General features: G+C 39.2%; 1 protein-coding gene across 1 annotated transcript in view; it reads left to right on the top strand.

The window, feature by feature from the left end:
- The window catches only part of LOC110503032 (neurabin-2), a 46,189-nt gene that overhangs the window by 26,523 nt on the left and 5,820 nt on the right, over positions 1-13,846 (top strand). Inside the window, exons 2-5 of the mRNA XM_036960786.2 lie at positions 9,176-9,308; positions 10,478-10,598; positions 11,514-11,618; positions 13,087-13,219. Of these exons, the coding sequence (XP_036816681.2) occupies positions 9,176-9,308; positions 10,478-10,598; positions 11,514-11,618; positions 13,087-13,219 (492 nt within the window). The remainder of the gene's footprint in view (positions 1-9,175; positions 9,309-10,477; positions 10,599-11,513; positions 11,619-13,086; positions 13,220-13,846) is intronic.

Below are 13,846 nucleotides of genomic sequence, written 5' to 3'. Positions count from 1 at the left end.
CAGTTTAACATGGAGGAAGAGGGATATTATCATAAAGACAGTTTAACATGGAGGAAGAGGGATATTATCATAAAGACAGTTTAACATGGAGGAAGAGGGATATTAACGTAAAGACAGTTTAACATGGAGGAAGAGGGATATTATCATAAAGACAGTTTAACATGGAGGAAGAGGGATATTAACATAAAGACAGTTTAACGTGGAGGAAGAGGGATATTAACGTAAAGACAGTTTAACGTGGAGGAAGAGGGATATTAACAAAGACAGTTTAACATGGAGGAAGAGGGATATTAACATAAAGACAGTTTAACGTGGAGGAAGAGGGATATTAACGTAAAGACAGTTTAACATGGAGGAAGAGGGATATTAACATAAAGACAGTTTAACATGGGGGAAGAGGGATATTAACATAAAGACAGTTTAACATGGAGGAAGAGGGATATTATCATGAAGACAGTTTAACGTGGAGGAAGAGGGATATTATCATAAAGACAGTTTAACATGGAGGAAGAGGGATATTAACATAAAGACAGTTTAACGTGGAGGAAGAGGGATATTAACGTAAAGACAGTTTAACATGGAGGAAGAGGGATATTAACGTAAAGACAGTTTAACATGGAGGAAGAGGGATATTAACATAAAGACAGTTTAACGTGGAGGAAGAGGGATATTAACGTAAAGACAGTTTAACATGGAGGAAGAGGGATATTAACGTAAAGACAGTTTAACGTGGAGGAAGAGGGATATTATCATAGACAGTTTAACATGGAGGAAGAGGGATATTATCATAAAGACAGTTTAGAATGGAGGAAGAGGGATATTAACATAAAGACAGTTTAACATGGAGGGAGAGGGATATTAACATAAAGACAGTTTAACATGGAGGAAGAGGGATATTATCATGAAGACAGTTTAACGTGGAGGAAGAGGGATATTAACATAAAGACAGTTTAACATGGAGGAAGAGGGATAATAACATGAAGACAGTTTAACGTGGAGGAAGAGGGATATTATCATAAACAGTTTAACATGGAGGAAGAGGGATATTATCATAAAGACAAGTTTAACATGGAGGAAGAGGGATATTAACGTAAAGACAGTTTAACATGGAGGAAGAGGGATATTAACATAAAGACAGTTTAACATGGAGGAAGTGGGATATTAACATGAAGACAGTTTAACGTGGAGGAAGTGGGATATTAACATAAAGACAGTTTAACATGGAGGAAGATGGCTATTAACGTAAAGACAGTTTAACGTGTAGGAAGAGGGATATTAACATAAAGACAGTTTAACATGGAGGAAGAGGGATATTAACATAAAGACAGTTTAACGTGGAGGAAGAGGGATATTAACGTAAGGACAGATTAACGTGGAGGAAGATGGCTATTAACGTAAAGACAGTTTAACGTGGAGGAAGAGGGATATTAACATAAAGACAGTTTAACATGGAGGAAGAGGGATATTAACATAAAGACAGTTTAACATGGAGGAAGAGGGATATTATCATAGACAGTTTAACGTGGAGGAAGAGGGATATTATCATAGACAGTTTAACTTGGAGGAAGAGGGATATTAACGTAAAGACAGTTTAACATGGAGGAAGAGGGATATTAACATAAAGACAGTTTAACATGGAGGAAGAGGGATATTATCTTGAAAACAGTTTAACGTGGAGTAAGAGGGATATTAACATAAAGACAGTTTAACGTGGAGGAAGAGGGATATTATCATAGACAGTTTAACGTGGAGGAAGAGGGATATTATCATAAAGACAGTTTAACATGGAGGAAGAGGGATATTATCATAAAGACAGTTTAACGTGGAGGAAGAGGGATATTATCATAGACAGTTTAACATGGAGGAAGAGGGATATTAACATAAAGACAGTTTAACATGGAGGAAGAGGGATATTAACGTAAAGACAGTTTAACATGGAGGAAGAGGGATATTATCATAAAGACAGTTTAACATGGAGGAAGAGGGATGTTAAAGTAAAGACAGATTAACGTGGAGGAAGAGGGATATTAACATAAGGACAGTTTAACGTGGAGGAAGTGGGATATTAACATAAAGACAGTTTAACGTGGAGGAAGTGGGATATTAACATAAAGACAGTTTAACATGGAGGAAGAGGGATATTAACATAAAGACAGTTTAACGTGGAGGAAGAGGGATATTATCATAGACAGTTTAACATGGAGGAAGAGGGATATTATCATAAAGACAGTTTAACATGGAGGAAGAGGGATATTAACGTAAAGACAGTTTAACATGGAGGAAGAGGGATATTAACGTAAAGACACTTTAACGTGGAGGAAGAGGGATATTAACATAAAGACAGTTTAACATGGAGGAAGAGGGATATTAACATAAAGACAGTTTAACGTGGAGGAAGAGGGATATTAACGTAAAGACAGATTAACATGGAGGAAGAGGGATATTAACATAAAGACAGTTTAACATGGAGGAAGAGGGATATTAACATAAAGACAGTTTAACATGGAGGAAGAGGGATATTATCATGAAGACAGTTTAACATGGAGGAAGAGGGATGTTAACGTAAAGACAGATTAACGTGGAGGAAGAGGGATATTAACATAAAGACAGTTTAACGTGGAGGAAGAGGGATATTATCATAAAGACAGTTTAACGTGGAGGAAGAGGGATATTATCATAGACAGTTTAACATGGAGGAAGAGGGATATTAACATAAAGACAGTTTAACATGGAGGAAGAGGGATATTAACGTAAAGACAGTTTAACATGGAGGAAGAGGGATATTATCATAAAGACAGTTTAACATGGAGGAAGAGGGATGTTAAAGTAAAGACAGATTAACGTGGAGGAAGAGGGATATTAACATAAGGACAGTTTAACGTGGAGGAAGTGGGATATTAACATAAAGACAGTTTAACGTGGAGGAAGTGGGATATTAACATAAAGACAGTTTAACATGGAGGAAGAGGGATATTAACATAAAGACAGTTTAACGTGGAGGAAGAGGGATATTATCATAGACAGTTTAACATGGAGGAAGAGGGATATTATCATAAAGACAGTTTAACATGGAGGAAGAGGGATATTAACGTAAAGACAGTTTAACATGGAGGAAGAGGGATATTAACGTAAAGACACTTTAACGTGGAGGAAGAGGGATATTAACATAAAGACAGTTTAACATGGAGGAAGAGGGATATTAACATAAAGACAGTTTAACGTGGAGGAAGAGGGATATTAACGTAAAGACAGATTAACATGGAGGAAGAGGGATATTAACATAAAGACAGTTTAACATGGAGGAAGAGGGATATTAACATAAAGACAGTTTAACATGGAGGAAGAGGGATATTATCATGAAGACAGTTTAACATGGAGGAAGAGGGATGTTAACGTAAAGACAGATTAACGTGGAGGAAGAGGGATATTAACATAAAGACAGTTTAACGTGGAGGAAGAGGGATATTATCATAGACAGTTTAACATGGAGGAAGAGGGATATTAACGTAAAGACAGTTTAACTTGGAGGAAGAGGGAAATTAACATAAAGACAGTTTAACGTGGAGGAAGATGGATATTATCATAGACAGTTTAACACGGAGGAAGAGTGATATTAACGTAAAGACAGTTTAACATGGAGGAAGAGGGATATTAACGTAAAGACAGTTTAACGTGGTGGAAGAGGGATATTAACGTAAAGACAGTTTAACATGGAGGAAGAGGGATATTAACATAAAGACAGTTTAACATGGAGGAAGAGGGATATTATCATGAAGACAGTTTAACATGGAGGAAGAGGGATATTATCATAAAGACAGTTTAACACGGAGGAAGAGTGATATTAACGTAAAGACAGTTTAACATGGAGGAAGAGGGATATTAACATAAAGACAGTTTAACACGGAGGAAGAGTGATATTAACGTAAAGACAGTTTAACATGGAGGAAGAGGGATATTAACGTAAAGACAGTTTAACATGGAGGAAGAGGGATATTATCATAAAGACAGTTTAACACGGAGGAAGAGTGATATTAACGTAAAGACAGTTTAACATGGAGGAAGAGGGATATTAACGTAAAGACAGTTTAACATGGAGGAAGAGGGATATTAACGTAAAGACAGTTTAACGTGGTGGAAGAGGGATATTAACATAAAGACAGTTTAACATAGAGGAAGTGGGATATTAACGTAAAGACAGATTAACGTGGTGGAAGAGGGATATTAACATAAAGACAGTTTAACGTGCTGGAAGAGGGATATTAACATAAAGACAGTTTAACATAGAGGAAGAGGGATATTAACGTAAAGACAGATTAACGTGGTGGAAGAGGGATATTAACATAAAGACAGTTTAACGTGGTGGAAGAGGGATATTAACGTAAAGACAGTTTAACGTGGTGGAAGAGGGATATTAACATAAAGACAGTTTAACATAGAGGAAGAGGGATATTAACGTAAAGACAGATTAACGTGGTGGAAGAGGGATATTAACATAAAGACAGTTTAACATGGAGGAAGAGGGATATTAACGTAAAGAAAGTTTAACGTGGTGGAAGAGGGATATTAACATAAAGACAGTTTAACATGGAGGAAGAGGGATATTAACGTAAAGACAGTTTAACGTGGAGGAAGAGGGATATTATCATAAAGACAGTTTAACATGGAGGAAGAGGGATATTAACGTAAAGACAGTTTAACATGGAGGAACAGGGATATTAACGTAAAGACAGTTTAACATGGAGGAAGAGGGATATTAACATAAAGACAGTTTAACATGGAGGAACAGGGATATTAACATAGACAGTTTAACATGGAGGAAGAGGGATATTAACATAAAGACAGTTTAACATGGAGGAAGAGGGATATTAACATAGACAGTTTAACATGGAGGAAGAGGGATATTAACGTAAAGACAGTTTAACATGGAGGAAGAGGGATATTATCATAGACAGTTTAACATGGAGGAAGAGGGATATTAACATAAAGACAGTTTAACATGGAGGAAGAGGGATATTATCATGAAGACAGATTAACATGGAGGAAGAGGGATATTAACGTAAAGACAGTTTAACATGGAGGAAGAGGGATATTAACATAAAGACAGTTTAACATGGAGGAAGAGGGATATTAACGTAAAGACAGTTTAACATGGAGGAAGAGGGATATTATCACAAAGACAGTTTAACATGGAGGAAGAGGGATATTATCATAGACAGTTTAATGTGGAGGAGGGATATTATCATAGACAGTTTAACATGGAGGAAGAGAGATGTTATCATAGACAGTTTAACATGGAGGAAGAGGGATATTAACGTAAAGACAGTTTAACATGGAGGAAGAGGGATATTATCATAAGGACAGTTTAAAGTGGAGGAAGAGGGATATTAACATAAAGACAGTTTAACATGGAGGAAGAGGGATGTTAACGTAAAGACAGATTAACGTGGAGGAAGAGGGATATTAACATAAAGACAGTTTAACGTGGAGGAAGAGGGATATTATCATAGACAGTTTAACATGGAGGAAGAGGGATATTAACGTAAAGACAGTTTAACATGGAGGAAGAGGGATATTATCATAAAGACAGTTTAACATGGAGGAAGAGGGATATTATCATAGACAGTTTAATGTGGAGGAGGGATATTATCATAGACAGTTTAACATGGAGGAAGAGGGATGTTATCATAGACAGTTTAACATGGAGGAAGAGGGATATTAACGTAAAGACAGTTTAACATGGAGGAAGAGGGATATTATCATAAGGACAGTTTAATGTGGAGGAAGAGGGATATTAACATAAAGACAGTTTAACATGGAGGAAGAGGGATGTTAACGTAAAGACAGTTTAACGTGGAGGAAGAGGGATATTATCATAGACAGTTTAACATGGAGGAAGAGGGATATTAACATAAAGACAGTTTAACATGGAGGAAGAGGGATATTATCATAAAGACAGTTTAACATGGAGGAAGAGGGATATTAACGTAAAGACAGTTTAGAATGGAGGAAGAGGGATATTATCATAGACAGTTTAACATGGAGGAAGAGGGATATTAACGTAAAGACAGTTTAACATGGAGGAAGAGGGATATTAACATAAAGACAGTTTAGAATGGAGGAAGAGGGATATTATCATAGACAGTTTAACATGGAGGAAGAGGGATATTAACGTAAAGACAGTTTAACATGGAGGAAGAGGGATATTATCATAAGGACAGTTTAAAGTGGAGGAAGAGGGATATTAACATAAAGACAGTTTAACATGGAGGAAGAGGGATGTTAACGTAAAGACAGATTAACGTGGAGGAAGAGGGATATTAACATAAAGACAGTTTAACGTGGAGGAAGAGGGATATTATCATAGACAGTTTAACATGGAGGAAGAGGGATATTAACGTAAAGACAGTTTAACATGGAGGAAGAGGGATATTAACATAAAGACAGTTTAACATGGAGGAAGAGGGATATTATCATAGACAGTTTAACGTGGAGGAAGAGGGATATTATCATAGACAGTTTAACGTGGAGGAAGAGGGATATTATCATAGACAGTTTAACATGGAGGAAGAGGGATATTATCATAAAGACAGTTTAACATGGAGGAAGAGGGATATTAACGTAAAGACAGTTTAACATGGAGGAAGAGGGATATTAACGTAAAGACAGTTTAACATGGAGGAAGAGGGATATTATCATAAAGACAGTTTAACATGGAGGAAGAGGGATATTATCATAAAGACAGTTTAACATGGAGGAAGAGGGATGTTAACGTAAAGACAGATTAACGTGGAGGAAGAGGGATATTATCATAGACAGTTTAACATGGAGGAAGAGGGATATTATCATAAAGACAGTTTAACATGGAGGAAGAGGGATATTATCATAAAGACAGTTTAACGTGGAGGAAGAGGGATATTAACGTAAAGACAGTTTAACATGGAGGAAGAGGGATATTATCATAAAGACAGTTTAACATGGAGGAAGAGGGATATTATCATAAAGACAGTTTAACATGGAGGAAGAGGGATGTTAACGTAAAGACAGATTAACGTGGAGGAAGAGGGATATTAACGTAAAGACACTTTAACATGGAGGAAGAGGGATATTATCATAAAGACAGTTTAACATGGAGGAAGAGGGATATTATCATGAAGACAGTTTAACATGGAGGAAGAGGGATATTAACGTAAAGACAGTTTAACATGGAGGAAGAGGGATATTATCATAAACAGTTTAACATGGAGGAAGAGGGATATTATCATAAAGACAGTTTAACGTGGAGGAAGAGGGATATTATCATAAAGACAGTTTAACATGGAGTGAGAGGGATATTATCATAAAGACAGTTTAACATGGAGGAAGAGGGATATTATCATAAAGACAGTTTAACATGGAGTGAGAGGGATATTATCATAAAGACAGTTTAACATGGAGTGAGAGGGATATTATCATAAAGACAGTTTAACATGGAGTGAGAGGGATATTATCATAAAGACAGTTTATCATGGAGGAAGAGGGATATTATCATAGACAGTTTAATGTGGAGGAAGAGGGATATTATCGTAAAGACAGATTAACGTGGAGGAAGAGGGATATTAACGAAAAGACAGTTTAACATGGAGGAAGAGGGATATTATCATAAAGACAGTTTATCATGGAGTAAGAGGGATATTATCATAGACAGTTTAATGTGGAGGAAGAGGGATATTATCATAGACAGTTTAACATGGAGGAAGAGGGATGTTATCATAAAGACAGTTTAACATGGAGGAAGAGGGATATTAATGTAATGACAGATTAACGTGGAGGAAGAGGGATATTAACATAAAGACAGATTAACATGGAGGGAGAGGGATATTATCATAGACAGTTTAACACGGAGGAAGAGGGATATTATCATAGACAGTTTAACGTGGAGGAAGAGGGATATTAACGTAAAGACAGTTTAACGTGGAGGAAGAGGGATATTAACGTAAAGACAGTTTAACATGGAGGAAGAGGGATATTAACGTAAATACAGTTTAACATGGAGGAAGAGGGATATTAACATAAAGACAGTTTATCATGGAGTAAGAGGGATATTATCATAGACAGTTTAATGTGGAGGAAGAGGGATATTAACATAAAGACAGTTTATCATGGAGTAAGAGGGATATTATCATAGACAGTTTAATGTGGAGGAAGAGGGATATTATCATAGACAGTTTAACATGGAGGAAGAGGGATGTTATCATAAAGACAGTTTAACATGGAGGAAGAGGGATATTAATGTAATGACAGATTAACGTGGAGGAAGAGGGATATTAACATAAAGACAGATTAACATGGAGGGAGAGGGATATTATCATAGACAGTTTAACATGGAGGAAGAGGGATATTATCATAGACAGTTTAACGTGGAGGAAGAGGGATATTAACGTAAAGACAGTTTAACGTGGAGGAAGAGGGATATTAACCCTCCCTGGAAGACCAAAGAGGAGAGTGGCTGTGGTTGAGAAGGTGAGGAGGCTTTTACAGTTAAGCCATGTTGGCAGCTCCATCTCTCCTTGTGTGTGGGTAGCAGCTGCAGTGGCCAGGCCTGCATTAGCATGCTGAAGGTGCTTATGTAAACTGTCATGGTCCACGTCCCAAATAGCGCTGCATTCCCTATAAAGTGTACCACCCATAGGGCTCTGGTCAAAAGCAGTGCACTAAGTAGGGAATAGTGTGTCATTTGGGATGGACCTATTCTGTTGGAGCTGGGCCAATGTGGGACTCTCTGCTCTGAAATGGGCCACTATCTATTCTATGAGAGGTGCTTTGTTTTATACAGGGGTTTATTTGAGTCATGTTACTGAAATATAGTAGCACTTTGGTAGTTAAAGCAAGCTCTGACTGAGGCAAATTTGGTGATGGAAATGGTTTGTATTCATTATTAGAGGTGAATGACGTGTCAGTGTAATGCACTAAAGACAACACTATGTTGTCACCTCTGTCCCACCTCCACCCACCCATCTGAACATATTGGATCTAAGGTCTTCTTCCCACATGGACAGGGACATCCTGAATTATAAACATATAACTACTTCTCAATCAGTCAATCAATCAGTCAATCAATCAGACACCTAGCCTAAGTTTAATCAGTCTGAATAAACTGTTTTGTAATAAACTTCATTTCATTTCGTCCATCTCTCAGGTGTTTGCCACCTACCCCAACGAGGACTATGACCGTCGGAACGAGGACGTCGACCCCATGGCTGCATCTGCCGAGTACGAGCTGGAGAAGAGGGTGGAGAGGCTCGATATGTTCCCTGTTGCGCTGGAGAAAGGTACACCTAAGCCAAATTACCCCTATAACCTTAATGTGGCATCTGGGATTCAGTTATCCCCATAACCTTAATGTGGCATCTGGGATTCAGTCATCCCCATAACCTTAATGTGGCATCTGGGATTAAGTTATCCCCATAACCTTAATGTGGCATCTGGGATTCAGTCATCCCCATAACCTTAATGTGGCATCTGGGATTCAGTCATCCCCATAACCTTAATGTGGCATCTGGGATTCAGTTATCCCCATAACCTTAATGTGGCATCTGGGATTCAGTTATCCCCATAACCTTAATGTGGCAATCTGTGATTCAGTTATCCCCATAACCTTAATGTGGCAATCTGGGATTCAGTAATCCCCATAACCTTAATGTGGCAATCTGGGATTCGAACAAAAAAGATCATTCCCAGATTGCCCATTTAAGAAAACTCCTCTTCACCATACTTATATTTCACAGTACTCTAAAGAAGAGTGTCTCAAGAGAATGGAGATACAAATCATACAATCATTCCCCATTAGCACGCATCCATAATTTCTCCATCATCACTCCATCTTCCCTCCAGTTATCCCTCCTCCCAAGAGGGAATTCTCAATCACTCCATCTTCCCTCCAGTTATCCCTCCTTCCAAGAGGGAATTCTCAATCACTCCATCTTCCCTCCAGTTATCCCTCCTTCCAAGAGGGAATTCTCAATCACTCCATCTTCCCTCCAGTTATCCCTCCTCCCAAGAGGGAATTCTCAATCACTCCATCTTCCCTCCAGTTATCCCTCCTTCCAAGAGGGAATTCTCAATCACTCCATCTTCCCTCCAGTTATCCCTCCTTCCAAGAGGGAATTCTCAATCACTCCATCTTCCCTCCAGTTATCCCTCCTTCCAAGAGGGAATTCTCAATCACTCCATCTTCCCTCCAGTTATCCCTCCTTCCAAGAGGGAATTCTCAATCACTCCATCTGCCCACAAGTTATCGCTCCTCCTAAATGGGAATTCTTAATCACTCCATCTTCACATTGACAGGATGTTAACATAGGGTAAAATGACTGTAACAGGAAAACATTGATTTGAAAAGCTATTATGAAACAAAACAGCATTTCATTTTCATCATGGATTAAGATAACTATGACTGTATTTTCTTCTCACAGTATTTCTCCTATATCCACTGTGTCTTCAGATGGTGATGGGCTTGGTATCAGTATCATTGGGATGGGGGCGGGGGCAGACATGGGCCTGGAGAAACTGGGCATCTTTGTCAAGACGGTCACCGATAAAGGAGCAGCGCACAGGGATGGCAGGTATGTCACAAAATGGTGGCCTCTCCATCTACGGCTTGTTCTTCTATACTCCTGGCAGATTTACCTGAACAAGTTCTGCATGATTTAATCATCTTTTTTTTGTGACCAACATTTAATTTAGTTCGTCATTTATTCAGAAGGGGGTTACAGGTACATGTTTAACATTCAAAGTCATTTTAATTCAGTGATATCCATATATTCAGTTATCATATTTGCATTTCATATATTCACAAACTGTATTTCTTGTACCTGTGGGCTGCCACAAAAACAAAAAACACACAAAAATAATGCATACACAGATAAAGAAAAAAAAGTCTCCCCAACCCATTCCCTCAACCCCCTCAGTCCCCCTCCCCAACCCATTCCCTCAACCCCCTCAGTCCTCCTCCCCAACCCATTCCCTCAACCCCCTCAGTCCCCCTCCCTAACCCATTCCCTCAACCCCCTCAGTCCCCCTCCCCGACCCATTCCCTCAACCCCCTCAGTCCCCCTCCCCAACCCATTTCTTCAACCCCCTCAGTCCCCCTCCCCAACCCATTTCTTCAACACCCTCAGGTGAGCCAATGTAGGAAAGATTGGTAAACCCTGGTTTAAGAGATAAATGAATACCTCTTCTTCCAGGGAAATGGGGGCCATAATATTCATCTCTTTTCTCAGCCAGCAGAATTGTCATGTCTAAACCAATTTGTAATTGCGCGAAATGCTAGTCCTTGAATTTAATGATTAATGATGATTTAATAATGTCTAGCTAGCTGATTTGATATGGTTCCTTGTGTGAGCATGTCTCGCTTGCTAGATAGATTTCTGAGACAAACCTGTATATAATAAAAGTTGAATAAAAGATGGCTGAAAAAGTAAGCATGTTATACGAGTCCTGACTGAGGCTGTTGTGCTGCTTTGTGTTTTTCCACCCAGGATCCAGGTGAATGACCTGATAGTGGAGGTGGATGGGACCAGTCTGGTGGGGGTTACCCAGACCTTCGCTGCCTCCGTCCTCAGGAACACCACAGGCACCGTCAAGTGAGGATACATTTTTAGGGATTCATCCCAAATGACCCTATTCCCTTTATAGTGCACTACTTTTGACCAGGGCCCAACTACTGCACCTTTTTAAAGCAATTTTAAAACAATGAGCTACTGAGAAAGAATAGAGTTGCTTTGATGGACGTCACTCTCAAACACTTGAATACAGACAGGCAGGTTAAATTGCTTGGCCCTGTATGAAGTTGGGCCCATCAAGTCTGATCTCTTCTTTGTGTTGTACAACGTGATGTCAGACACCATTAAGGTTTTCTGGAGACATGTTCATCTTAGTTTGCAGCAGCTTTAGACTCTAGAAAGACTGTCAAAATGACTCATTATATGCTCTGAGAGAGATGTTTTTCAGCTATGTAAGAATCTGCAGTTCAGAATAACATTTTCTTTAACCTTTATTTAACTAGGCAAGTCAGTTAAGAACACATTTTTATTTACAATGACGGCAGTTAACAGTTGGTTAACAGTTGGTTAACTGCCTTGTTCAGGGACAGAACAACATATTTTTACCTTGTCAGCTCGGGCATTCGATCTAGCAACCGATCTAGTACCCATAGTCTAGTACCCATAGTCAGTCAGTTATCACATCCTCCCACATACATACTGCATAGATCAGGTCACGCAGAGTGTTCATCATTAGCCAAATAGGGCCATGATGATAGTATGATGAAGAGCTAACACTTCCCTTCATAGATATAGCAACAGAACCACAGACAAAGCTGAAACTCTACATTTGGACCATAGCAGAGCATAAAAACATCACCATCATCCTCACAGCAGGCATCAACACAATTATCATTCCGAAATGCCAGAGGGGTCTATTTGTGGCTGACTGAATGGGGCACCAGAGTTCCCCAATCCCCAACATTCCTTTGTCGTCCTATAGGCTCATTCATTCATTATTCAGGAACTAGTCGTCAGTGGAGCTATGGGGGTACTTGTTGGTGTGTGTGTGTGTGTGTGTGTGTGTGTGTGTGTGTGTAATTGTTTGTGTTGTGTGACTTGTCGAAGATCAGAGTCCTCTTCAGAGATTGCTCATGAATTATAGAACAGGGTAGACGTGGAAGGAAGGGCTGAGGCAGGAGGTCAGGCGGTCAGTCCTATTCATACAAATGTCAGCCAGAGGAATGGATGGATGGCTGAGGATGGGAACTGTGTTGGTTAGCATTTAATTACATGATAGCTAGTAGAGGGAATTGTACGTCTGTTATGGTGGTCTTGATAACTGACTGACTATGGGTACTCATTCTGAACTGCACTGCTCAGATTCTTTTTACATAGCTGAGGAGGGTATTACACTGAAAAACATAACATATATTGAGTCAAAATAATCTACATGTTGAAACAGGCTATATCATTATTTCACCTCTTGCTAAGGAACCATATCATAGAGGTTCCTCTTATTGCAGTCCACATAGGAAGACATTTTCAAAAGCTGTGTAATGCTATGCAGGTTTCTGATTGGTCGAGAGAAGCCGGGCGAACAGAGTGAGGTGGCCCAGCTGATCCAACAGACCCTAGAACAGGAGCGCTGGCAGAGAGAGGTGATGGAACAACGCTACAGCCAGTACATGGAGGACCAAGAGGTAAGTCTCCAACCAGTCTACAATCAGTCTACATCCAGCATAGGTAGGTCTACAACCAAATTAGCCGGTGAACGGGCAACCAAGAGGTACAGTACAGATGGACAGAAAGACTAGTCCAATAAGAAAACAGATGTTTTCTTTATGTTGAAAAAGGTTTTGCTACTGTGTGCCCAAAAGAACACGAGCCTGAACACAGCCAGTTTAGAGACAGAAATAGAAGCCTGATCACTATTTGAATTTTTCAAATGACTATGAAGCTTTTTAGGTCAATCGTTGCCTTTGTGTGTTCTCTTTTCCCCTCAGCTTTAGGATTAAGATATGTGCCAATCGCATCTTTGTCAGAATGGACCCAAAGCCGGTGCCTGTATTGAGTGAGCTGAATGGGCGTGTGTCCATAGGTACGCTGTTACTGTTCAGTGTAGCCTGCAGACAGTGTAAACACAAGTCTGCTTCCCAAAATATACTATTCTTCCTATGGACTAGTCAAAAGTAATACACTATATAGACAATAGGGTGCCCTTCGTGATGCACACCAACAGGTCAGTTCAGAGAGCCTAGGCCAAATATAATCAATTAAATGGTGTCCCCCTAGGACTCCTTTTTGAATCTGTTTATGATGTTCTGGCC

Source organism: Oncorhynchus mykiss, chromosome 23, assembly GCF_057628025.1.
Source record: "Oncorhynchus mykiss isolate SJ-2025 chromosome 23, ASM5762802v1, whole genome shotgun sequence".
Classification (NCBI taxonomy): Eukaryota; Metazoa; Chordata; class Actinopteri; order Salmoniformes; family Salmonidae; genus Oncorhynchus; species Oncorhynchus mykiss.
Note: the sequence above shows the minus strand (reverse complement) of the source record. Positions and strands in the feature narration are given on the sequence as shown.